At 39.7% G+C, this 27996-nt stretch overlaps 1 protein-coding gene across 2 annotated transcripts; it reads left to right on the top strand.

Moving 5' to 3' along the window:
• The first annotated feature begins 41 nt into the window (after positions 1-41).
• shtn2 (shootin 2) lies at positions 42-27929 on the top strand. 2 transcript variants are annotated; one of them, XM_032584091.1, is made up of 17 exons: positions 42-164; positions 11802-11851; positions 12231-12291; positions 14725-14819; positions 14917-15139; positions 15669-15766; positions 16078-16159; positions 18029-18123; positions 21131-21283; positions 21364-21919; positions 23245-23374; positions 24719-24774; positions 24948-25045; positions 25140-25160; positions 25258-25311; positions 25409-25559; positions 27652-27929. In XM_032584091.1, the coding sequence occupies exons 3-17, from the start codon at positions 12276-12278 to the stop codon at positions 27837-27839; spliced, it is 2016 nt and encodes a 671-aa protein (XP_032439982.1). In that variant the 5' UTR covers positions 42-164; positions 11802-11851; positions 12231-12275; the 3' UTR covers positions 27840-27929. The 2 variants fall into 2 exon arrangements, with proteins under 2 accessions (XP_032439982.1, XP_032439981.1); XM_032584090.1 differs by lacking the exon at positions 42-164 and adding an exon at positions 10202-10358.
• The last annotated feature ends 67 nt before the right edge of the window (positions 27930-27996 follow it).

Here is a 27996-nt window from a genome sequence, read left to right as displayed (position 1 = left end):
TGGAAACGGGGGGGAGGAAGAGTTTTAAGAGGGAAGTTTGAGGGGAGAACTGAGTGTTTAAAGAAAAATGTTGGAGAAAGGGGAAGGAGGAGAAGAAGAAGAGGGGAAGCATTGCAAACATGGATACTGAGTGGAAAAAGAACATTTCTAAAAGAAAATTCAAGGTAAGGAATAAAAAAACCAACAGCATGATGTAGATGAAAATGTGTTTGGGTAATCGTAAAGGAGGGAGGAGAGATAGAGGGATGAAGAGATGGAAGGAAACAGAGACATGGGTGTGGTCTTAGAGATACTTTGGTTCTGGTTCTGGACCGTCCCGTCCTTTAATCTCCTGTCAGCAGCTCTACTGGAACCATCGCTGCCATGTAGAAAAAAAAACTGAGGCTTCTGCACACACAATCTGACGCCAACGTTTAATTAAACAAACATTCTAGTTGAAACGTGCAGTTTAAAAATAAAACAAAGATATTTCAGATTACTGAAGTCTGACGTTTGTTCAATACAATATTAATTAATGTGTCAATGAAGAGTTGACATCAAACTTTTTCTGTCTCACCACAGATGTAAATATACTATAAATTTACTGGTTGTAGTTCATAAGTTTTATTTTAATTTATGCCATAAACTCCCAACAAAAAAAAAAATAAAATAATTTTCTTCAAATGAAAAATTCTATATACCAAATGATGAAAATTTGTCACTTTTTAATTTCAAATACTTAAAAAAAAATGCATTTACCTTCAGATAATTAAATGCTGTAAGGTATCTTTGCGTTGCTCTACATTCTCTCGTTTACTTTTTTAGATGTCGTTATTAAATAAAGTTTAGTGTAATACCACTGTAAAACAAAACGTGTTCATTCTTTGAACATTAAGAAACTCAATTTGTATAAAATTTGTAGGAACATTTCTGTTTAGGAGAAACTATTTATTCCCATTACATTTACGGCTTCCAGTTAATATTTGGAACAACACAGCATACAATCTAAAGAAAAAGAAAAAGAGTTTAAAGTTTGTTTTCAGTCATTTTTAGCAGCTTGTGCAGTTTTTATTTCATTTGAACATATGGATGTGGCGTAAAAACCAAAACATTAGAAAAAGAAAAAAGTTGAGCAAGCAACATAGATTTGTTTTTGCATTTCTTATGTAAACAAATCTAATAATTTTTAGATGTTTTGGTATATTTTTAATGCACATAAATAAAGTGCTAATAAAGTGGATAAATATTTAAATTCTTGTCACTTAAGAAAAGAAACAAAAACACTTTCACTCATCGGCCTATTTATTTAGAGTTGCTCATCTTTACTGATGTTGCAGATTCAAAGGTTTTTCTACCTGTTTAATAAACCCTGCAATCAAGTAATTAGAAATCTGTAAATTAAGAAAAAAAAAAGATTTCATAATTTATAGTTAGAATATAGTCTCTCTAGCGTTTTAGCAAAAAACAAAAAAAAAAAACTTATCTTTATTCAGGGGAAAATAGGAATATATCAACTCCTTTTCCGGGTGTTTTTTTATGTTACAGAGGATGCAAATATCATCTCCTTTATATTTGATTATTCTGTCTCTATTTTCAGACCTGATTTTGTACTTATTCCAGTCCATTTCGTGCTACTCGGCAATCAATCCGACACATTTTCTCCGTTTGAAAAGAAACAATAACAGCAAACGAAGAACACGATCCGGCGTTAAAGACGCAGAAATGATTTGGATGCCAAACGCTGCGCCAGCTCTCAGCGTTTGTTCACTGTTTGAGCTGCAGACGGTGTATCACCATCAGACACCGGGCTTCCTCCTCTGCAACAACCCAGAGATGGTGCCACTTTGTGCCGGGTCCAGCAGACGGTTCCACCCCCCCCCCATCTGAACTCATCCCTGTGAGGCGGTGATGGTTTTATAAAAACCCAGTGAGGGACGGCTCTGACGGCACGTCTGGGCCGCTGACAGGCGCCATTGTTTCCGGAGTCACGCGTGACGTGGAGCTGTGAAGATACATGCAGAGGTGTGGAAGTCATATGGAGTAATAAAAACAAAATGCGGCGCGGAAGGAGTGAAGAGGATGCTGGAAGGCAGCACCTTCCTCTTTGTTTTACAGGAAGAAAATGTGAATTTGTGAAGCGATTCGGCTCTGCAGCTCAGAGGAACCTGTTGAAGAAAGAGCAGAGCAACAAGTGGCAGACGGCAGAGCCAGAGCGCCACCTAGAGGGCAGGAAGGGAACAGACACACACAGAGAGAAACCTTCAGAAAGACGGTTCGGTTGTGACTATTAAAGCCAAATACTATTAAACATACAGCATGCACATATTATTTTATGATTTAATAAAATAGCATTTATTACAAGGCTTCCAAGAAAAATTAAGTGAAAAAAAAAATGTTCTGGATATGCAAGAAATAAAACATCTTCAATATTTTTTTCTAATATTTAGACTACCTCTTATTGGATGGTTTATGTTTCAAATTTGTTTTTACGTTTTGCCTGATTTGATTTCTTGAATTGATTTTTATTTTACACAAATTAACTAAAAAGATAATAATAAGTAAAAGGAAAAAAAAAAAGAGAACGTATTGAGATATTCACGTATTTGGTTTGCTCTTCAGTGATAAAGCAAGCAAACAAAAAAAAAAAAAAACATTTTAAAAGCATAAAAAAATTACAAACAAAAATGATCCAAAATTTAAAAATTACCTGCAAAATCAGCCATTTATTTCATATTCTTTTACAGTGACGTTCATAAACATGGCAGAAACAGAGAAACAATAACAAAAGGTTTGAGAAAATCCTTTATTCATTCATAGCAAGTCCCTGGGAAATCTATTAGATTCTAAATTATGTTCTTTCCACCAATATTGTTTGTTTCTGATAGAATTATGAGAAAACATAGTCGGGTTATCCTGCTGCTGCATAAGTCAGAAATCTTCCAGGAGCCATTGTAATTTGGATACATTTGTGGTAAAAATCTGCATCCAAGATACGGTGAGGAAGAAGCTACCTCTCTGTTTAAGGCAGACGGACTATTTCACCATTGATTATTGATTAGACGTCATACGGAATACCCAGCCAGACGAGAGTCTTTCAGCGTGAACGATGCCGGTTTGCACGTTTCGTCCTTGAGAAGCCCGAAATCCCGCTTTTTTTGGACGCTCTCCTCTGGGCTTTACCAATCACAGAGCTGTGTGCTGCTATGCTGAGACCAATCCCAGAGGGGGAATATCGTCACTTACTCTCTCCAATAGACTCGGACATCATCCCCTGGTCTAAACCAGATGCATGCGGAGACAAATCCGCTGCCCCACCTCCAACCCCCCACGGGAGGAGTGAATAATCAGGCTGCTATTCTCAGTGACAACAGCCCGGACTCGTTCATTTACACCTGCAGTCTCGGATGTTTGCGTGAGGATTATGGAATAGCTGCCATTGGAAGCTGTGACTTCATGATATGATGTCAAATGGGAACCGTATTCAAAATCCCATTAGGAGGATGCATAAATAGAGACTGGCTCTAAAAAACACAACAACTAAATTATTACTACAAAGAAATAGGAGATGGTTCATGTTTGGACCAAACGAAATAGCTTTTGTGAAAGGAGGGATGTGTGAGGGAGTAGATATTTGGTGGAGGCTGTAGTAGCAGCAGCAGCAGAGGTTGGCTTGTTTGTTTGTGTTTCCAGCGTACAGTGGAGTCACCAGGAGGCCAGCAGTATCTGCGAGGCTCTTCTGTCACAACACATCCCGTCTCCCTCCTCGAGCACTCTCCATCTTTCCCGCTCCCCCTGTTAAATTCAAACATCCTCCTCCGTGAATTTCCAGAAATCAAACCTGTCACCACCGAGCTAGGATGAAAAAAGCAAAAGAAACCAACAAAGAAAAACCTCTCCCTCCCCTCCTCTTGTGATTTGTCTCTTAAAATCTTTCATTCCCCTTCCTGTTGCGCAGCGCCGCCGAAGGCTCCGTCTTCCGCAGAAAGAAAGGAAGAAAGAAAGAGAGAAAGAAAGAAAGTTAAAAAAAAAGGTCACGGCCCCCACTGGCCTCTCGTTGACCCCGGCCCCGACCTGAGAACGGAGAGCCCGCTCCGTCAGCTGCAGCTGTGGTGCTGCTAAAAGCCGGCATAATCCAATCACACAGTTATTAGAGCTGAGTAGGTCGCGGCCCCGAAACAGGTGAGTGTGACTTTTTTTTAATTTTATTTTTTTTCCCCCCTTCTGCCTCCTAATCTCGCTGCCTGACTCAGATTTGGCTAATTTCACACGCTGGATGCAAAACCCCAGGCCGTAATCACGTCCTTCAGCCCTCCCCTCTGCTCTCCCTCAAAAATCATATCAGTGGTGATGAAATCCAACGATCTGTCACCTCGGCCCATTGTGCTGCGAGTATTAAACGAACTGATGCCGCAGCCGCGTCACTTTCCCTCAGCTTCATTAGGCAGCTGTTTGTTTTTTTTAAGCAGAGTAAGCTGAGTTCATGCAGATGACGACGGGCGTAAAGGGTTGCCAGGGTTTAGTTTTTTAACTTGAGAGGCACGATTGGTATCTCCTAATACCAATCATGATATTAGGAAGTGAGGAAACAGGGAGGTAGGAAAAGCTATAAACAACAATTAAGATGCTTTAGTAAGATTATGTCCTTTAATTGACTCCCTTCTTTTTGTTGCTTGGCGACCCTTGAAGCAACTAATAAAATATTAAGAGACCCGTTTTGAAACCTGGAGCTTATTTATGCTTTGCTCACCTTTAATCCTCCTCTAGGACATCTTTTTCTGGGGTTTTGATTAGATTTTAAAATTTTTTGACATAACTTTGGCTGTGGGAATACAGATGCAATAAAATGTCATCTTTTATTATTAGTTTTTTCCCTTCATTTCTTTAAATAAATTAATCTGTGCTTCTCTGGCAGTGTTTTGTCTCCCATTCAAAATTCAAGATAACATGTTGAAATTAGATTTTTTGATTCCCCAGTATTCACATTTTTTCAACATTTCATGTTTTATTCTTCACAGATGTACGTGAAAATTGTATTGTATGTGCTGCAAGTCAACTTATTGCATACCTTAAAGTAAAAAAATATATTAAAAAATGCAGTAAAATAAAAACAAATATTAAATAAAACAAATGATATATATTTTTTACAAACTCAGATAATGAGTTTATGGTCACCAAAAACTAAATGGGTAAATATTAAACATTATTGTATTCTTTTAAAAAAAAGAGAGAGATTTTTAATCAATAATACTGAGATTTAAAGGGTTGAATATTTTCAGAAAAATCATTTATCTTTGCCAGATGATGAGGACTGTAATTAATGATAGCATTCTTTAATTTAAAATTGAAACACATGTTGAGACATTTCTATAGCATTTTTTTTTGTGTGTCTCCAAGGGACCCTGATGGAGCACTTTATTGTCAAATAACTTTCCACGAAATATAAAAATTGATCAAAATCAATCAATGTGGCAGTCAGTCGTTGATTCAGGCAATAGATAAAAACCTCCTCTCTGTAATTTACAAGTTAAGTAAACGGGACAAATAAAAACTTTTGTTTTCTGAAGAAAAAAGACAAGAGAGAGGAACTTTATACACTTAAATCAGAAATTAAGGGATTAAAATGTCAGAAAATGCATTGTTTTTAGATTGCAAACCATAAATTAAAGTCATATTTTTACGGCAAAGTTAGAAAAACCTTTTAAAAAATGTTTAAGGCTTAGGTTTTAGAGTATAGCTTCTCTGAAAAGTGGAAAGTTATCCTCATTAAGGAAGTTATTCTGTCCTAATACTAACCCCAAGATATATGTATGATTGGCTCGGCTTGTTTAAAGGCAGTGATGAGAGGTAACAATCAGTGAAACGCTGAGGGCAGCCCAGGATTTAACAGAACTCATTCTGTAAATGTTCCTCCTACAAATCACAAAAGATGCAACCTCCACATCAAAACGCAGGATGGATCCTTTTTTTCTTCTTCTATTTTTTTCTGGGGTCAGATTACTTCATTTTGTGTAAACATCACATGGCGTCAAATAAAAGTTGAGCGCACATACACTATTTATGTCCCTCAATAGGAAACGGCAGAGCGAACGTCAGGGCCACAGTTCAGAGGCAGATTAGTGGGTTGCACGTGTTTCGTGTCCTCAGATGACCGCGAACTTGAACTTTTAACATCGGCTTTTTTCTTTCTTTTATGAAGCGCAGCGATGTCAGATTAAGAAAAATGTAGCCGGGCTGAAATTTATCTATGGTGATGTCCAAATCTGAAATGAAATGAAATGCCTGTTGTGACTGATGTCAAACACGGACAGGTCAGGTCGCCGCTCTTCGGGGGGGCAGCCGGTTCATTTTTTGAACTGCGTTGTTTCATCGGCTCGTCTGCGTTGTTGGTGTGCCATCGACTTATAGTCCGAGGACAACACTCGCTCAGCCCCTCTCTGCCCTCGCCTGCCAGCCTGTACTGAGCTCGGTCGTCAATGTGCAGCAGCACATGCAGGCTGCGGCTCACAGCTGAAAACACATTAGCTACTTCACGCTGCGTGACTTCATGGAGTCTCGGATCGTCCGAGGAAAGAACTGAAGACGGGGCTGATCTCAGCACAAACGTGTGAAGAAATCCTCAACTTGCAAAATGCCTTCAAAAAGTATTCACATCCTTAGGAGTTTTAAGGAGGCTGTCACTTTGCAACAACCTTCGATTGGGTTGTTTATTGGGGATAAATGTGACGTAAGCACGGCGTAAATGTAACGTGGGAAGAAAATGAAATTGTTTTTAAAATCTGAATAGTGTGCTCTTTATTTGCATTCTTAAACCTGGATTTTCGGTCATTGCTCAACCCAATATACTTTGGACTTCATCCCACTGTATACCCAGATGTTGGTCGGATTTGTCCAACTAGCATGCCTGAAGATTCTGTTCCCTCTAACTGCTTGCTGCTCTGGATTTAGATTTATTACATCTGACCAGTTTTTCTGTCAGCAAATAATTTTTCATGAAGCCAATAAAAAGTTACATTTTGGTCTCAGCTGACCAGAACTACTTCTTCTATGTGTTTCTGCGTCCTCCTTACGACCTGTGGCAAACTGCACACACTTGATTTTCTTATTTCAGGTCAAAATATTGGTTTCCCGTTGAGCTACTGCTTGTCCAAATTGCCACGGGACTCCTGGTTGGTTCTCTGGTTACTGCTCCCATGTGCGTTTGTTGTTACGCCCCATTGGCTTTTGATCTATAACCTTAACTTTACTTTAAACTTCTCCACAACCTTCCCTCTGCTGTGTCCCTTATCCTCCATGATGTTGTTTGTTCCCTAATGTTCACTTGAGGCCTTCACAGAACTGCTGCATTCATTCTCAAACTATGCACAGGTTTAGGGAAGGTAACCCTCTTTTGACCAATCAGGTAAATTCACAAGATAATTGGTTGAAATTAATTTTATTAAGGGTTTTTCAAAGGCAGGCTACACTTTTTTTTATTGCATTGCATTTTTAATTGTTAAAACGTTTGATCACATTATATTATTTACATTTAAGTGCTACTTTCTGTTCATGCCTCCCAAGGAACAATAAAGTACAATGAAATTTGTGGCTGTAACCTGAATCTGAAAGATTTATTAAAGGCGTGTTTACTTTTTCAAGGCTTTCTAGGTGAACATAAGATGATCATAAAAGAAGGGTCTGTACTTCTAATATTTAATGACACTGTTTTCTGTAAAAGGTAATTATATAAATTTTATACATTTCATACATTTTTATTGTTTCATGTGTTTTGGACCGTGGAGCCAAGTTTTCAACATCTCTGATATTTTTGTCCAAAATTTGATTGAGGTCTTTAAGAAAAATGTCTTTTCGTCTGCAATTTATCTCAAATGTTAATATTATTTTCTATCTTGACTATCCATAGAAGTGTAATTTAATTTTGAAAATCCATTAAAACACTTAAATTTGTAATTAAATCTCTTATTGGACGTTCCCGTTGTGCTAAATAAGTTCTGGTGTCAGTATAATTTGCAGAGATTTTTTGAATTCTCACTAACTTGATTATTATTATTTTTTTTTAATGATCAGATCGTAATTACTGTAATCATTGTATCAGATTATTAAAAAGTTGATGGGACATTATGTTACTGTCTTCATTAGTAATAACTTTATCATTTCACATTAAAAGAAATCAGACTTACGAGTGAAATAAATATGAATTAACCTAATTAGACAAAAAAAAGTGCAGAAGGCTGAATGGACGGAAACTTATGCTTTCATTGATCCATCTAATTCACAAAGAAACGTTTTCCATCGAACCAGAATGAATAAAAACGCACAGAAAAAAAATAAAATAAAAAGAATCAACTTCCTAAATGATGTCCAGCTGTTCCAGACAGCCGCTGATGCTAATGCGACCCGTTATGGTGAGGCTTTCTGAAGACGCTAAAGGGTCACGAGTGAAGGTCACGGTGCTGGGCTGCAGGAGGCTCTGGTGCTCAGGTGGAACCCAAAACGGCCACATGCAGCACAGGAGGGAAGAAAAGAGCCATTAAATCACAAGGACGAAGCATCACGAACACGCTTTTCATCCCTCCACCGTGCAGGAAGTTTCCTTGAATCCCGTGGGTGGAAGAAAAGAATAAAATTTCAATGAGGTCTTGTGATTATTTTAAATATTTCTAAAAATAAAGGGGCAGCGTGTCTGCAGGAATTTAAACGAGGACATTTTGTTTTTATTGAAGCTTTATCTGTGGTGAGTGAAGTAACATGTCAGTTCTTTCCTTGGCTGTTAAAAGACAGTAAAAACTTCACAATATAGAATATAAACATATAAAAATACTGTTGCATATGGTTCTGATATGTAACAAAACATATATCTGATTGTTTTTGACCTTCTCTGTAGGAAGTGTGTTAAATGACTTTTTTCATTGCCGTGCAAAGATTCTTTTCTGTGGTGTCACAGGTCGGTTGGGTCAAACGTTAGTTAAAGTTTTGTAATTGTACACAAAAGTATCTGTTTCCTTCTCCTTCAGCCTCTCTAAACATTTAGCTAGCAAGCTAGCATGCTATGATGACGTTAGCCAAGTAGTTTGCTTGTATTAACTTAGGACTAATGGCACCAGGTAAGCAGAATTAAAATGACAAAAATCAGTATTACTCACAAGAAGCTGAAAATTGGAGATGTTTTCAGCTTCTTCGGTCTGAAAAAGCAACAACTGCTTATTAGGAACGTGCTAGCATCATGTCAACAGGTTAGCTTTAGAGGGAAAAAACATTAAAAAAAGAGCTGATTAGATTTAAGATGTAAAACAGCTGTTTAAAGTTGGAAGAAAAACTACCCAATTTGCACTCATTACCTGGTTTTCTTGTGAAATACTCCAATATGAGGTGTTTCATTTAACTCTTAATAATCTATTTAGCCATTTTAAGATATTGTTTGTTTTCATTTGTGTTGTCATGTTAGAGATTTGCTGCGTTCTCTTTAATTAAGTGTAAAACATTTTGTAAAAAGAGGAAGATATTCTACCAGTTGTTTCAATTACAGTAGTAAGAGGTGGAAAATTAAATTCTCAATTTATTACAGTACACTTACAACAAAATAAAAATGTTATATGCTTTATGGTGTTTCAGAAAAGTTTTAAAATTATTTAATTTTCTAACCTCCATCCAGCACTTCAAATCCATCTGCAGAAATGAGTGAAAACACACCAAGTGCAGTAAATTTACAGTACTTAACCTGGACTGTTGGCAACCTACTAGAAATCAACTCCTGGAAGGCAGGTGGATGAATAAAACAGGAGTGAGGGATCAGGAATTTGAAGCTCGTAAATTATTCACGGCGGAGAAATGTGTCATCAGCATCATCGTGCCACCAGCCCTCGGTCATCTGCCAACTTCTCACCCAGAAATATGGTTCCTACGGTGGGCTGCGGATGCTTCACAGGTCATGAACTCCAGCACAGATGCTACTAGAGAGGCGAAAGCAGCTCTTGCTTTGCTCCGGCTGCTTGAGTGACATTGAGTCTGCTGCAGAGAGACAGAGTCTCCTCTTAAGAAGCCACATACACAAAGCAGAGCTTTTTTTCTTTTTACTGCATGGAACTTGCTGATCACTAAATACCTCTGATATAAGACAAAAACTGACTTTATTCTAATAAGAAAAACTTCTTGTGACTAACACTGCGTTTTTAAGTGAGGCGTAAGTTCCTCATTTTTGTATTTGGCAGTGGGGGTGAGGTTTAGGCAGAAATACCATTTGTTAGTTTCAATATAAACTGGCTGCTTTTCAGAGAAATCACAGCGTATTCGTTGTGCTGGATTGAGCAGCTTTTTAAAGAAAATATAACATCTGAAATCTTACGGAAAGATGTGGATACAAGATGAGGAGAGCACAGTTGCAGGTATGGATACATAAAATGAATAAAATCTTGCTAAATTAATTTCAGATTTTGATTTTTTTTTTAATAGGTGGTGATTAACTTGGTTAAAATAATGAATCATAAAAGGATTCTCCTAGTGAGCAGAAAATATTTCACTTTTGGCAATTGGCCAGTAGACACATTATTTTATTCTCTGAAAAAAACTTTATTTCTTTCACATTTGCCTTTTTAAAGCTTCGCTTCATGCGTTTCTTGATTGAATTTTTGTGGCTAGTCTGACTTAATCTGGTCTAACAGGCATCAAAGCAGCCTTCAAGACTTTTAAACTGTAAAAACAAATGTTGCTTGGTGGCACATTTTAAAACATCGTGTCTGTACAGCATTGTATAAAAAAGACATGAAACAAGTTGACCTTGTTTCACATTATTAAACTTTTAAAAGGAATTAAGACTGCAAAAATGACGATGAGTCTGTCCTTCGCACATAAGATTGTATTCATGAACTGTGGGATTTAACTTAGATTTTTTTTTATCCATCAGGACAAAATGAGGCTTATTTGCAATAAAGCCTCAAACTTTATTGCATTATAATTCTATATGTCTGACTGATGGGATGTAGAAACAGGCGTTTTGGCTGATTTCTTTATGGTTTAACACAATGTCAGGGCGGACAGACACCAGCAATGACGTTAGAAAAGCAACTGTGGCTAACAATCAATCTGGGAATAGTTATAAGGCAAATTCAAAACTATATGAAGTCCATTATTTTACACTGGTAAGAGTTATTTAAGAATTAAGGATATTTGAGACCATATTCTAGAAGTTAACCTGTAAAAAAATCACCTCAAGAGCAGATCAATGCTCAAAGAAATGCTAGAAAAAAGACACAAGAGCTCCATATTAAAATTCAGAAATGATTGGTAAGAAAATAATTGAAGTGCTTAGAAGGTTTTTCATGAGAAAGCAAATTTTCTCTAAGAAGAACAGGGAATCAAAAAATACATCTGGTGGAACCGCAAGACGTCTGAACCGATGAGAAACGTTGAGACCAAAAGAGAGATTTTTAGGATGCAACTGTTTACCTTCTTGATACATTAATTAACAAAAGTACATAACTTGATTATCTAAAGTATCTCATCTAAGCGAACCAAGTAGCCAGCAGCGGTATTTAAAGTCTCATCACCAGATCAGTGAAAACAACGCGTCGGACTGTTGAGCAAGCTGCGGCGAGTGACTCACTTTCCTGTAACTCGAGTCCAGTGTGACAGAAACCGAAACATGTTTATTGGGTTCTTTCTGCAGTTTCACATCCTTTTATCTGTGCGAGCGAAACGCACGGAGGACTTCCTTTTCCAGTCACGCTGGGATGCGAGGATTTTCACTTGTCTGTTTTGTCTTTTCCAAATTAGTTTCCCAATCTGTCCGCTGTGTGTGAATGAAAAAAATGATTTGTTTCTCCTTGCAGACTCTGATGAGGACAGCTGCTTATCTTCTGAAGATTGGGAAGATATTCAGGTACTGCTGTTACAGTGTGCATTAGAGACAATCAGCAGCACATGAGGAAAAAGATGAATCCTGCTCAGATGTGTTGACATCTGATTTTTTTTTTTTCTTGCACTGCTTCTATTTGGATGTTTTCGTAGCAAATGTCCCAGTGTAATTTAAAATGACATCTGCAAGAAAGGTGAAAAATGAGCCAAAATTGCGGACTCAAAGCACAATGCAGAGTCCACGTTTGCAGCCTTGATTACATTAATAATGGCAAAATCATATTTGTGCCTCAGGTGGAGGCTGACGACGGCTCAGAATGCGAATAAAAATGAGCGGCGTCGAATTTGATGCGAGCGAATTGATGTGTTTTCTTCTGCTCACTTGCGCTGATTTTGATTGTTAGTGCGAGATCCTGGAGAAGCAGCGAGACGAAGCCAATCAGAGGCTGATGGAGCTGGAGGAAGGTGAGAATTTGCAGCAGTTTGTGATCGTCGCAGGTTTGTTTCAGCAAAAAAACACAAACAGAGCGACGCAAAGCAGAAACGCGATCATTGATACGTTTTTAACATTTCTGCTGAGCTTCGACTGAGTTCATGTGCAGAATCATTTTCTTCTTCTGGAAGGAGGGAATCAAAAACATGCAGCACCCTGCAAATGTCTTTACATCTGTCAAACTTTTTGGTTTGAAACTCTCAAACTTTATTGTATTTTATGATAATACTCAGGGGTGGAAATTAAAATTTTCTCTACCAGCCACAGTGGCTGGTAAAGAGATTTTTTACCGGCCACTCAGACATTTCACCAGCCACTGTTTTTTTTATTTTGATTACAAACCCCACAAGTACAAGCAAATTATAGAAAATGTATGATTTATTCTTAACTCTATGAAAACCAATTTACTGACAATAAGTTTACCATACAGATGTACACAGAATAATTTAACATGAAGCATGGACACCTTAACAGGGTTGCAATAAGTTAATTTTGAAGTAATTACTAACGGCAAACTTTAACTATACAACCCTAACATTCTTGCAATCATATGTTGAATATTTCCAAAGTTTGGCAACAACTCTCCCTGATAATATTTATTAAAGTCTAGTCATTTAAAAACTATCTTTAAATTGTATCAATAACTGTTTTCTGTTTTGTTTTCCCTTACTTATTACGTTTTCTACTGAAATTAACAATTATTACTAAAATATCTCAGAAGTGTTCATTATTAACTCCACGGGCGCCATCATCATCATCATCATCATCATTCTTGTGTTACTCCAGAGTTTTTCTGACTACCTGGAGCTTAGTGTTAGCTTCCCCCTCACACACACCTGCCTGCATGAAACTTTTTCTTTATGAACATTTTCACTCCTTCTTACCGGGCAGCAGCAGCAAACCTGAACTCTTCCTCAGTCTATCCCTGGTCACGTGTCTCTCTCATCATCCTCTTCGCCCCTGACACGCTAATTTCGTCTCCTTGTCCGATATTGAATCTCCTCCAACGGTCAAAGTTAGTGTAGTAATTAACATATCGGTTAGTTTGACACATTTTTCTGAATGGGCTTATGCGCTTTTTAGCTTTTCTCCTAGTTTTTCTAACCCGCCCGGTCTCGTATCCGCTCATTTTCTCGGACTCCAGTTAGCAGCAACCGTTAGCTGGAATGGCGCCATTTATAACCTTAGAGGGGAGGGTCGGGCCAAGAGGACTGAGGGATTTTATTGGATAAGCCCAATGTCCGTCAATAAAATCAACCAATGGGCTGTCACGGGAGATAAAAATTAGATTTAATATAATTTTTTTGTTAAATTTTATCAGCGTAGGGCCTCTAGATATGGACATTATGTACATCAGTCTGGACTCCAGAAGGCCAGTCCTCCCCTGGACAGAAGTTCAAGCTGAATGCAGCTTTTTTCCCCGCTTTTTTTCTGTTCAAATTGTTAACCCGCCACAGTGACGGGTGCGTTGCTCCAATTTACACGCCACATCATACTCGGGTGCTAATTTCCACTCCTGAGACTGGCTAACATAGAAGTGTTCAATGGTGTCACTTCTACGAATGAATGGATCATTATTACAGATGTAATAATGTTTCAACGTGTTTCATAGTTCACAAACAAACAAACTGAGACATGCGTTTCTATTGAGACCTCTTGAGTCAATACTTTGTAGAAACTTCTCTGGTGAAGGGATTTTTCTCCTTTCTACTTTTCCGCTTGGACACAAAAAAGATTTATTTCAACCATTTATTAAGTTTTGCCTCCAATTTTCTAGTAGATTTGGGGAAGTACAACATTAATATGCTTTAATCTAAACTATTCCATTATTAAAACCATTTCATCATTTAAGGGTATTAAAATAAAGAGGGCTAAATAAGGAAATTGAACACCAAATATTGTTCCACTTTCATCTATTTATCTCTTTTTTTCCTGTAAAGTATTTTAAATTCTCCTGTGCATGAAGGGGAGCATGCAAGCAAACAAAGAAACAAACAAACAAACAAACTTGAAAATTCTTACCCATTCCCCAAAGGATGATGTCCTGCATGACTTACATATTTTTCCTGATTCAACACATCAGTACGAGATGAATGGATCATTAACAGAACTAGCTGACATGCTTTGAATGTGCTGGAGCAGGAACACATTTAAGACATTGGTCCTTAAGGAATGGAGTTTGTCTATAACTCAACTTTACACGATGTAAAAACTTAAAAATAGTAAATAATAATAGTAAAAAAAATAGTAGGAACACTTTTAAGGCAATGTCGATTTTTTCAATGTCACACAAAAATGTTTCATATGTCCAAATTTACAATAATAAAGATCATTTTTGCTCCTTTGTGCTATAAATTGTGCCTGAAAAGAAAAAAAAAAGAAAAACCTCTCCTTTCTGTGATCAGCTTCCAATCAGCTGCTGAAGGAGATGAATATGTTGGAGATCCAGTTCCAGGTGGAACGCTCCTGCAGGGAGAGCGCGGAGGCTCTGGCTCTCAAAGTAACTCTTTATGTCAAGAAATTAATTTAAGCTAACAAATAAAGTAACGGCGCTGCGTCGTTCTCCACATCTAACCGTCGTCTCCTCTGTTGCACAGGTCAGCAAAGAAAACACAGCCCTGAAAAGAAAGAGCCAGATGCTGCTGCCACTGATCTCCAGCCTCCCAGAAGACCTGGCGACTGTGACCCTTGACCCAGAGGCTGACCTGGCGGTTGATGTCGATGCGGTTGATTGCGATGTGGTTGATGGCCTTGTGGTTAATTTTAGGGAAAGTAACAGTGAAGAGAACTTGCTGCTTGAAAGTCAAGCCAAGATCACAGGTTAGTTGCTCAGAACTTAATTTCGCTGAAAACATTTTTTCCTGTTTCTCTTAAAAAAAAACTTCAGATCTTACCTGCATATCATCCAACAACAGAGTTAGCCAAAGAGAAAAGTCCTGGGCAACCTTATTGCTATCTACAAATTAAAGCAATTTGCAGCATCAATATTCAACAAAACTGAAACTATTTCTGCTTTTGCCTTGCTTGTGAATATAAATGCAGAGGTTTTGCTCACGAAAGATCATGAAAAAACTCTTAAGAAAGGTAAATGACTAAGGAGAACCAACAGTATTGGGTTTGGGGGACCCTGTAACCGAGAACCGCTTTAGTCATGCTCAAGTTGTTCTTGTGCCTTAGGAAGCTGTCAATGTCAGCGCCTCCTATTGGCACAGAATACGCATTGCATCATTTTTGACTGTATTTCCAAAGAGCGTGAAGATGAAGATATAAAAAAATGGCACTTAAAAGCAGTTAAACTTGGGTTTAAAGCCTAATGATGAGTGTGGGTCTGTCTGTCTGTTTGTGCTAGCGATGCAGGCGTCATTGGACGGGCTGCTGGCTGAGAAGCTACAGCTGGAGCATCAGGTGGAGGAACTGACCAGAGAGCAGGACCAGCTCAGAGAGCAGGTATTAAATACCACTCTGTGTGTGTGGGTGTGTGCGTGTGTGTGTGTGTGTGTTTGTTTTTTGGGATCTGTAGTCCGATAGGATGGCTACTGTTTTGGACTCTGTGCATGTGGAGACTGCGATTGCACACCTGCAGGTAGATTCTGGATTTTCAATTTCAGGATCAGAGGAAGTGACATAGTTGCATGTTTAAAGAATAAGGCAGGTGGTTGTAAAGGTAATGGTTAGAAAAAAAAACATAAAAATGTTTCTCTGAGATGAAAGAGTTGGAGTGGAGGTCAGTGAGAGAATCTCACCTCGATGTTTTTCAGCTTGTTGCAGAGGCGGAGGAGAAGGAAGCCATTCTGAGGAAAATGAGCAAGCAGACCAAGACCATGACCAAAATCAAAAGAGGTAAAGTCTCCTTAAAATCTTAATTTCTGTTATTACCTAGCATGTTGTTACTGGAATATTTTAATTACTTAATTGTAAGCGTTCTCACCAGTCATTAACAAAACACAGAGTTCTGACATAGAGTTGTCTTAGAAAGTAATCTGTTTTATGAAAGGAAGGTTAGAGTCTTAAACCTCACACTCTGTCCCTACTAAATACAATTATTTAAAGCCTCATCTAAAACCTTTAAACTTATAGTGTGCTCATTTTGTTGCTATAAACAATTATCTTTAGAGCAACTAAAACGGGGGAGCAAAGTCAGGAAGATGTCCGTCACTTGCTATTATGTGTAGCTTAGAGAAAATGGGGCTTGGTTGTTTTTGCAAATTACTTTTTGAACAAGTCTCGTTAAAGACAGTCTCCAAATCTCACTCAATATTGTGGCGGCAGCTCAAAATGTGAAATTGTTGAGAATTTACGTTATTTTATGACCCTTCAAATGAGCTCGAGGTAATTCTGGATGTAAAGGTTCATCACTGCTCCAGGCTTTCTCCATTGATAACGACTCTCACTGTAACTCACTGGAGTCCTAAAGCTTTAAAACCCCTTTCCAGACTGATGGGTGTCACGATGTGCTGCTTTTTAAAAATCCTTCTAGCCTCGTTCAAGTCGCCACGTTGGTTCTATTGAAGTAACTCCACAGGTCTGATAGCCACCAGGCCACAACAATTGGTTTGTCACAGTTATTCCACAGTTTTACAAGCGTTTATATTTCCACACCCAGTCAGGCTTTTTCCTTCTTGTCTTTTCATCTTTGTCTCATATTAAAATTTGCTAGCTGGTTTGAAACACTGGCAAAAAAAAAAAAAAGTGACAAAAGAAGAAATCCGTAAGAGGCAAACATCTTTTTCACAGCACTGCATATGTATTTTCTTTTTGCACTTTTGAATATTGGGAAAAGTTTATTTGCAAGGAAGAGACTTTTTATGTCTAAATAATGCCATTTGAATGACATTAAGTCTGTTTGCCTGGTTGTGGGAATCGATTCACTTAAAGATTTGAACATTTGGGTAGCAGCTGCAATAATAGCGGCTTCTGTTTATCACCTGGTGGTCAAGATCATTTCAGTCAAGAGTTCCAAACTTTGTAAAATATCTGCCCACTTTCACCTCTGTGGTCAGGAACCAACTATAACAAGGTGGATTTGCTAACTTGAGTTTGAAGAATAGTTTCTCATCATTAGCACACAGGTGCGTAAAGAAACTGCAGCATCATTTTAATGTCTCTATAAGTCAAGTCAAGTTTATTTGTCTGGCGCATTTTCATCCACGAGGCAGTTCAAAGTGCTTTACATCATAAAAACATCATGCGGCCACCAATTATGAAACAAGCAACAATCGTAACATTTTGTCAAATATCATCATGAAAGTCATCAAGCAAATACGCGTCGAATATGTTCATCAATGTTCCACTTGCTAACCAAAAGCAGCTCTAAACAGTCGGATTGTAAGCTGTGTCATAGGTCATCCCGGGCCGTATTGCACTCAGTCGTCAAAGTCGTTGACGGCTGACGGACTTGGAAGTGTAAAATGATTTCGTCCTGGTGCCCTGGTCTCACCACATGTCTGCATACTTGCAAACACAAGCAAGCGCAGAATCTGAGGTGCCGAAAGAACCGAGGCAGAAAATGAGAAGTGAACCGGGCAGCATAAGGTCATAAGAACGGATATGAATAGTCAACATGCTACTTTTATATTGATATTTGAAAGTAAAATTCAGCTGGTTTCCCTCGGCCTAACTAATATGTTAATTCCCCCGAGGGAATGCGTTACCATAATGAATCTGTAGCTCTCTGTTTTTCCTCTTTTTTTTTTCCCTGTGTTTGCCCAGTCTCCCAGCTTGTCACCGAGGAGTTCACAGAAATGTCTCAGCAGCTGGAGCTGGAGCAGGGCCTGCGGCAACACGCCGAAGTCTTCGCCCATCAGGTGTGTGTGCGTCGGGGTGTGTGTGTGTGTTTTCATCTTCCCTCAGAAATATTTTTATCACACATTTGCACCTGCGGACGTTGAGGGTGACAGGTCGTGCCACAGGAAGGTAGAAGGGGTGTTGGCGCTGACCCCTTCGGGTGGCCGTGGTGAGAGAAAGGACAGGGACACACACACACACACACCCACACGCACACACGCGCGCGCGAGCGCGGTCTTGGTGTCGGGGTACAACAGAGGTGGCAGGTCAACTGAAAGGGGGGCGCTCCGTTTTCACACCGCCCGACAGATTTGGGCCCTCTCAACGAGGCTTGGCATTCACGCACACACTAGCAAAAACACACACAGACAGAGAAAACGTCAATTCATTTGAGATCCCCACACCCAAACACACCCACGCACGCGCACCCACCCCAACACACACCGAGCCACAGTTTTTCTTGTCCCAGCTGCTCCTTAAATAAAGGCAGTTTTTTTTTTTCTTTCAAAACATCTCTCCCCCTCCTGCGTCGCCCCTCCTCTCCCCATAATTAGCGGTCATCATTGCTGCTGCGGGAGAATAGCGGCCTTCAAGCAAAACCTGCCTTCGCCTGACACCTTTATGTTTTGCCGAGCATATAGCAATTGTCGCCTTTGTGCGCCGCGTCCTCCATTTACCGGACAGGCGCACAATGGGCCGCCTTGCAGGGGTCCTTACCTGTGAAAGGGACCCCCAACTCCTCACACAATTCCACCCCTTTACTCTCAGTTCAGGGTAAAAGAAACCCACCCACCCCCCGGCGTCCGGCCCCCCGTGCGCTGAATGCCTCTTGTATGCGCTGCTATTTGTCTGTTTTCATGTGTTTTGAAAACAACAACCATTCACACCTCTTCCTCGCCATGCGTGGTGGTATAATGATGTGGATCCTCAAACAGGAAACAATTTAGAGCTTTTTTTTTGTGTGTGTGTGTGCGGATGTGTCTTTTGTCTCTTTGCGCTGCTGTGTGTGTGTGTGTGAACTAACTGTGCTAATTGCTGTGTGAAAACGGCTCTCCTCTCTGAAGGGGAACCAAAGATCAGAGTGGTGTAATTTGCAGCGTAAAGACTCGTGGTGCATGTCGCCGATGGAGACCGAACCGAATCTGAAGCCGCCGTGTGTTCTCAGGCTAAAAACGCAGAAATGAAAACTCTCTTTCTGCTCGCACTTCCTGTTTTCCAGTCATGTACTTAATCGTAAAAATGCCCACTTAACTGATTTGAGGGACGGCAAGTGGATGTCCTCAGGATTCTCATCATAATTGAGCTACAGTATGTGGCTTTAAACAAACTTTAACCCGTCACACACTGCAGTTTGTTAAATTTTAGGAAGAGTTCCGCGTACTAAGAAGGCAAAATAGAAGAAAGAAAGATAACAACAGAGAACTTAAAAGAACGTTCTCAAAAGTGAATACTTTTGAATACTTTTATGTCCTCACAGAACATAAGGACCCAGTGACTGTTTAAAGTGAAAGGATGCTTATGGATGTTTGTTTGAATGTTTTATTTTCTGATTTTAAACTGGACAGAAACTCAAAAAAAAATGCATTTTTAAAACTCCTCTTGAGGTTTAAGAGTGTTATAAGCTAGCCAACAGTGTTTTAAAATTTAGCTTAAAGGCAAAAATAGTTGTTTTTAAACTCCGCTGGAGGTCAAAACTTTTTGTGGCGCCAGCTGGAAGTTCGAAATTCAGGTGAATGTAGAGAACGAACTTTACAAATTTATCTGAAAGAGGAAAATTGTGCTTATAAACTCAGCTGAAAGCTCTAAACAGCATTTCCAAATTCAACTTTAAGCTGAAAGTCAATAATTTTGCTCATGACTTCAAATACATTTGCTCAGTCAGACGTTGGTGTGTATATAAACATCCCTTAAAAAATGTTAAATAACATTTAAAAATCCAGCAGAATCCCAAATAGTGTGTTTATAAATTCTGCTCCGAGTTAAAATAGAGTATGAAAATTAAGCTGAAAGTCAAGAATATCATTTATAATCTCATCTGAATGTTGAAATTGTATTTATGTATTCAGTGGAAAATTAAAATTCCCTAGAATAAAACCAAAGAATTAGTTTCTGGGAAAAAAGCAGTCATTGTTTACGTGTCAAAATCAGGGCGGATGAGAAAACCCCAGGGAGCATCGACATGTTCTCAGGCAAGTTTTAATGTCACTAACACTTGGTCAATTTGGGCATGCATCACTAAAGTACTTAAGATCACCAAAGTATTAGAAAATAAGTGCATAGCTCACTTTCAGAAAACACATTTCAAAAATTCCTGCTTAAGAAAATTGCCCTGAAAATCTTTACGGACTTAAAAACCTGGAAGTGGCCGATGTCAGAGGGCATGGAGCGTTCCTGGACGGCATCACACCTGCAGGCATTTTATAAATTTGTGACTTTTGTTAGATTTTTGTTCTGTTTTTGCTTGCAGGTTTTTGCTTTTAAACCAGTTCGACGACAACGTTGCAGAAACATGAGCTGCAACATTCGAACTCTTGACAGAATTTGGGTTTAAGAACAAAGGTTTATTTGGAACTTGATTCTCTAGTTAATAGCTACAACTGGTGCATTCATCTGTCACAATGAAAAGATGGGGTAAAATAAAAAGAAAAGAAAAAAGAAACACAATTTCACAGTGAATTGAGGCAAAGCCAGAATTGTTTCTTCATAATGGAAGAGTAATGACGCTTTGTCTCACAGAAAAACCATCCTGTTTACACAGTTCCTGCTCTACAGTGAAGCCGATGAGTAATGACGGCTCCCGAGTCATTGTTCAGTCAAACACATGGTTTGAAAACATTTTCCCCCCGCATTGTGACAGCCTCCTGGGGAGAGACGTTTTGTACAACTAGCAATTCAGCTCCCTTCATTTTCCTCTAATGGCGGTTCATTGTAGTCGATGTATTTCTTTTCTATTTCCTTCAAAGCAGATGATTACAAGGATGGGTTGAAAATGTTAGAGGTGAAGCCAGATTTGGTTTGTCTCATCAGATGTTGGCGGAGCAGAAGGCGGCTGAGAGACCGAGCACGATGGAGGCGTGCGCCTCCGAGGCCGACGTGCGGCTTCGGCTGCAGCGGGCGCTGACGCAAATATGTGGCATCAACACGGCCCTGTGCAACATTCAGCGCTACTACCAGGACCAGGTCCGCGCCGCAGCGACAGAAACGTGGATTCATGACTTACGAAGCGATGTTTCATCAGTCTCTCTTGTGTTTGTGGTCAGATCAAACCGAGTACAGGTGCTGAGGAGGAGCTGCGGGACCTGAGAGAACAGCTGAGGAAGAGTGAAGAGGAGAGGAAGATGTTGGAGGGTCAATTGTCTCAGGTCAACGCACCAGTCACAGAGCTGAGGGAACAGCTGAGGAAGAGTGAAGAGGGGAGGAAGACGTTGGAGGGTCAATTGTCTCAGGTCAACGCACCAGTCACAGAGCTGAGGGAACAGCTGAGGAAGAGTGAAGACGGGAGGAAGATGTTGGAGGGTCAACTGTCTCAGGTCAACGCACCAGTCACAGAGCTGAGGGAACAGCTGAGGAAGAGTGAAGAGGAGAGGAAGATCTTGGAGGGTCAACTGTCTCAGGTCAACGCACCAGTCACAGAGCTGAGGGAACAGCTGAGGAAGAGTGAAGAGGGGAGGAAGACGTTGGAGGGTCAACTGTCTCAGGTCAACGCACCAGTCACAGAGCTGAGGGAACAGCTGAGGAAGACTGAAGAGGAGAGGAAGATGTTGGAGGGTCAACTGTCTCAGGTCGAAGCCTCAGTGACAGAGCTGAGGGAGGAAGGTAACAGCTTGTATCATCATTAGCAACAACAGCGAACGCTATCCACAGACAACTGGAGATGCACCAATCTGAATCTTGGGGTTTTGTAAAGGTTTGGCCTGGTGAAACATAATTTAGCTAATTCTGGATTCTGTTTAATTCCCCGAGCCCCGCTGAGCCAGTCGGTGGTGTTACTGCCTTTTGTTTCATTGACATTGGAAGACGTGAATATCGCTTCCACATCAATGGATCACCACATACGCCAGCCTGACAAATGTAGAAAAATGCCATCACATGAGCACTGCACTCACTCACACACCCACACACCCACACCCCCACGCACACCCACACACACACACACCCACACACACACACCCACACACCCACCAACACACCCCCCCACACACACACACACCCACACACACACACACACACACTTATGTTGTAGCTGATTTAGAGAGAACCGACCCCACTGCAGCACAGATTACGCACCAATGACAACGTGACTTAATCTAATGCAGCTTTATGCAAATGCTGTAGTCATGATGGCATGGTGAATGCTTGAACTGACAGCATCACACAGCATCGAAATGCCATTCCCAGACTTTTTATCCTTCAGTATTTCACAGAACAGCAGCACACTCAGTTAGCACACTGAAGATTTAAGGGATTTCCACAGCACTGATCCTGATTTACACACACCGTTCAGAAACCGACATGGATTCTTCAAAGACAGCAGAGGTCGTCACATTTAGACCCACGTGTTTATCAATTCGCCAGCACTCAAGGCACAGCAGGATAGAGAGTAGCAGCAGCATTAAAAAGGTTTTTGCAGCCCTTTTTGTTTGTTTTTTGTGCTAATGTGCTTTTTTCCAGTCATCACTTTCAAGATTTGAGTTATTTAGCAGTAACTAAGAATCGATTTCCTGCCACGTCGTACCTGGACTATATTTTTATGCAGATATAAATATGAACTAAGGTCATATAAAACTTGGACAAGCTCTACGTAGTTCATTTGTCTGGTAGCACTTTAGTTGAAGGGTGTGCATAAGACTGGCATAATACTGTCATAAACATGATAAGACACCTGTTATGAACATGAATGAGTCCTCATGAATGCTTATGACTGTTGTCATGAAGTGTCATTCGATAAATAACGACACTTTTAGTGCAAATTTGGCACTTTTAATGCACTTTTAATGGAAGTTTTAGTACAATTTTGCATAAAGGTGCCATTATTTACCAAATGACACTTCATGACAACAGCCATAAACATTCATGAAGACTCCTTCCTGTTCAGGACAGTATTATGCCACTTCAGATAAAGTGTTTGTCTTTCTTTATAGTGAAACATTTACAGGAAAGGATGAACACAGAGGAGAAAAATGAAGATCTGGAGGAAGTAACTGCTCCTCCTCTTCCTCCTCCTCCTCCTCCACCTCCACCTCCTCTTCCTTCACCCACTCCTGTTATCAAGTATGTCAATCAAAATTCAGACTGCTCTCTTCCGTTGGATGGCATGGAGGTTGAACTACTGTTTTCGTTTTTTCTTTTTAAAACCAACAAACAGTCCTAAGCATAAATATCACTATATATGCAGAGCACTCCAAATACTTGAATACAGATGTTTCGATCACTATGGCCACAGCAGGTGTAAAGAATCCACTCTGCAAACAGAACCAGCATTATAGCTTGTCATCTGTGTATTAGCGCCAGTCATGAAATTTCTTCCTTTATTTCGTGGTCAACGATCAGTGGCATCATTACAAACTGGAATGGCAACATTAGCATATATAGGCCATGTAAAATGATAGATACTCTGGAAATTATTATTACTTTTTAATGAGTCAACAGCTGCAGACCTCCAAACATCATCACTGCAAAAACACAAAAACTTACTGTTTACTACTATTACTTACTATTTTTGGTGTAGTTTCTAAATATCTTAGTGAACTTGAAATAAGATACAAATAACTTACAAGTAACTTTTCAGAAAAATATAGGAACTTATTTTAAGTCAATAATTCTTCAATATTGATAGAAAAAAGTATTAGTTCCATTGGCAGGTTATTATAACAAGACATTTTCTCCGTGTTAAAAGTGAAATGATCTGCCAATCATACTAGTATTTTTCATCAATATTAAGGAATTACTGACTTAAAACAAGCTCCTGTACCTTGCTTATAAGTTAGTTTTGTCTTATTTCAAGTGAACTAAAATATTTAAACCAGAAACTACACCAAAAATACTTGGTGAGACTTTGTGTTTTTGCATGTAAAGGTTGCATGCAACCCTTACATGCAACCTTCATGTAAGGGTTGCAGTGGTTGAACATCTACATCCAGGCCCAGTTGAATGCAAAGCATCAGACGCAGTGCCCTTCTTGGAGAACGGTCAGAAAAATTCCCATAAACACAATCTATCAAGCAACACTGAAGGTGTTACAGATTCAAAAGGTCGGCTGACATCATTTTAAAACCGTTTGGATGAGGAATAAACTTCCTCTGGACCAATGATCTTCAAATTCAGGCATCTACAGGTCAAGTGTCCTGCAGCTTTCAGATGTGCCTCTGAATCAAACAGCTGAATCACATCCTCGTTATCCAGTCAGGGTCTCCAGACTCCTGCTAATTATTTAACCTGTTTGACTCAGGTATGTTAAAGCAGTGAAACATCTAAAACCAGCAGGACATTGACCCTCTAGGACTGATGTACAAAAGGCAAAAGATGAATACTTTTACCTCATTGTGTATTTATGCGTTGTTTTTAGTAAGGGGACCATTAGAGTTGAAACTAAACTGTCTTTCTACCCGCATGCAGCTTGCAGGATTTCCTCAGGAGCAGGAAGCATCGAGTCAACGGAGGCGATAACAACAGTGAGTTTTCTTTTTGCTTTTTCTGCTCCCTGATAAAAGCTGAACTCGGTTCATTGTTTTGGAGCTCATAAAGTAATCCGTGTTACTTTGTTTGAAAACGGAGTTTTTTTAAAAACAGTTATTCTGCTGCCTCCTTCCCATGATGCAATGCGTGTGACTTGACTTTCTTTAAGAGCCAGCGCCATTGAAGGACATTAAGGCAAAGGCAGTGGATGAAATGATGGAGAGAATAAAGAGAGGCATTGTACTGAGGCCCATACAAAACATCCAGGTAAGTAATGCACACTGATAGTGTAACGAATAACGCTAATCTAAAGATAAAACTGATAAACTGTCTTGAGTATCTGCATCTTCTCTGCTTGCAGGAAGAAGACAGCTCATGGAGGGTCAGCTATAGATTAGTTTTTTCTCTTTCACTTTATAAGAAGAATCATATGATTTTTAATAAAACATTTATTTTTCGAATACCGTATTCTCCTACAGGACCAGAGGAGTGACAACAGGAAGTCAGCCGTCCTGGAATTAAAGGGAATGCTGGTAATAAACTATGAGCTTTCATAACTTCGCCGAGACTAACAGCTGCTGACTTTTATTTTTTTATTTCCTTGTGTTGTTTTGCTGCCCGCTGTAATAGGACAACATTAAACGGCAGCACCTCCGCAGGGTGCCCTCCAGGAGGGGGATCGGCAGGAACGTCGGGGAGGCAGAGCTGCAGCTGGTCCTCCAGAGGAGAAGAAGAGCGATGGGAGAAAATCAGGACCGACAGTCCTCAGCTCCAACCTGTGGTACAGACACTTTTACTGTCCTCTGTGCTCATAGTGACGCCAGGCAGAAGATTTCACGTCCCTTTAAATTTTTCACATTTTGCAGTAACACCACCTTCTCCTGTTGTACAGTGGATCCCTCCCTATTCTTGGCTCAGTGTTCGTGGAATCACCTATTGGCAGATTTCTGTTTTGTTTTGTGCAGCGTAACTCCTAATGATTTGCAGAAATTCACCTTGCTGATTTTTTTTGCAGAGTACATCTAAAATATTTGAATGAAAATGCAGCTTGGGAAGTTAAAACGTTTATCTGCAGTGTTACTTAACACACTATATGCTGGCTTTCACTATTTTTGCTCTCTTCTTAGTTACAGCTGCTTCTTTGCCAGCAGATAAAACCCTGTCAGTCGTCTCACCTCCTTGTCAGATTATTCTGTTGGTTTGTGTGACCACCAATTTCTATCTTCTACTGTTTCTGTGCTGCATGTTTTTTTTCCTCTGAGTTTCACTGTCTGTTACTTTCTGTAAGGTGTTTTTCTGAATAAACTCGTGGCTACCTCTGTCTTGCTTAACACGTGGGTCCAACTCCACCACAACAACTTTTGATTGTCGGATGCTATTTGGAGAAGATTAATGAACATCCAGCGTCGTGAAGGCAAAGTAACATCAGACAGTTAAAGGGAGAAAGTTGTAGAGAAGTTTAAACCATGATCAGCTTGAAAAAAACTGCAGACTCATTCGATATATTAGAAAATGATTAAAAAGTTAATTTATTTGAGTTCCTAAGTGGAACACACTGTGTTCATTAATTACACGCAATTTGATGTTTTCGAGCTTTTATTCCTGTTAATTATGAAGATTTTCTTCTTACCAGCTGATGAAAAAACACAACATTTATCTAATTACATTGAGATAATTACAAACCCATAAAAAAAAAAGAAATATTTTAACACGGAAATGTGGTCTTAACGTGGAGCGTATTTACTATCTGCTTCACGATTATTACCAAAAAGTACTTTTGAATTCCCAAACAAGCCCCATCAAATTCTAATTTATTGACTGTACATAAGGCAGAACTCTGTTCAATTATGTTGAACCTCAAATGGAAAGAAGATGAGCGCAGCGAGGAGGGGTCGCTGCAAAGTCAGGGATTCGTTATCGGCTAGATATTGTCAGGAAACATTTCACCCTTTAGAATAATAAACTGAATTTACCTGCATTGTTTCATAACTAAGATTGTTAGAATACATTTACTTTGAAAGTGCACGTCTGAGTGAATTGACAGCATATTTGTGCAAAAACGCTCTGAGACGACATCAGTACTGAATCCGTGCTGCTAACTGTAAACCTACAAGGAGAAATGTTCGGCGGTCTGCCACCAGGAAAACTATGAGTTGTTCACGCAACAAGTCTGGCTTTTATGAAACGGTGGCAAAAAGGAAGTTTGTTTGCAAACATGGGAAAGCTGTAATATTTTGGTCTACATGCAAAATGATATTTGGGGTGGAAAACCAACACACACACTAACACACCATTCTACTGCGAAACATGGGGGTGGTAGCATAATGCTGCGGGATTACGTTTCTTCACTGGTGGAATAAAAGCTGGTCAAAGTTGATGGAAGGACAGGTGGAGTTAAAGACCAGGAGATAATAGTCAAATACCAATAAATAACAAAATCAGTCTCTTGAATCTGTAACATCTATGGAATGTAGTTTTAGAAAGCACCGGTTATGGAGAGCAGCCACATTTTTCAGATCTGCTTTTGCAAAAAAAAAAAAAACTCTGAAAAGCATTTGTCTCTTTCCCTTCTCTTAGTCTTGTGTTACTTTGTGTTGTTTTGTCTCATAAAATCACAAAAGGGCTCTTTGAAAGTTGTGTTTGTTTGCATTACTGCGTTGTAAAAACGATTTTATCCACGCAAAAGTGAAAGAATTTGATCTTTAGAATAAGATATTGCTGCACGGTGTCCGGCTGTAGGAGGACGGAGACCGAGAGCTCCATGTACATCCGAAACAAACCTCTTTGTCCGGGCGGATGTGTTCCAGTGCGTCCTGTAGTTCTCATTCTTTGGCTTCGTGCCTAACCTGAATATGTGCTGATCTCTCGGTCAGATCTCCAACCGGGGCAGCAGCGTGTCCCAGCAGCAGGTGACTGTCCCTGGGCCGGTGAGAGCGGCAGTGCACCTGTGCTCCGGAGGCTGAAGCAAAACAGGGAGAAGAGAGATTCCCGCATCAGAGCGTCAGCGCTCATCCTCAGCCACGGAGGCGTACAGCAGCCTCTCCAGCAAAATGTGTCATGATAAGGCCTTACGTAAAGACGCACTCCAGTAGCTATAGCGATTACTGCCTGATTTTTGGTTAATGTTCAAATAAAACACATATTAAATGAACTATTCTGTTCTTCTTTTTGTCATTTTTACTCTATGGAAATCAAAGGATATCACTATAGAGTGATGT

Source organism: Xiphophorus hellerii, chromosome 14 (assembly GCF_003331165.1).
Source record: "Xiphophorus hellerii strain 12219 chromosome 14, Xiphophorus_hellerii-4.1, whole genome shotgun sequence".
Lineage (NCBI taxonomy): Eukaryota > Metazoa > Chordata > Actinopteri > Cyprinodontiformes > Poeciliidae > Xiphophorus > Xiphophorus hellerii.
This window is presented reverse-complemented; position numbering and strand designations above follow the sequence as displayed.

Coding starts and splice junctions, on each gene's coding strand:
- shtn2 (XM_032584090.1), top strand. CDS start 10,325: ATGTGGATACAAGATGAGGAGAGCACAGTTGCAG. Junction 10,359..11,801: donor TGAGGAGAGCACAGTTGCAG/GTATGGATACAT, acceptor TTCTCCTTGCAG/ACTCTGATGAGGACAGCTGC. Junction 24,775..24,947: donor CAACGGAGGCGATAACAACA/GTGAGTTTTCTT, acceptor ACTTTCTTTAAG/AGCCAGCGCCATTGAAGGAC.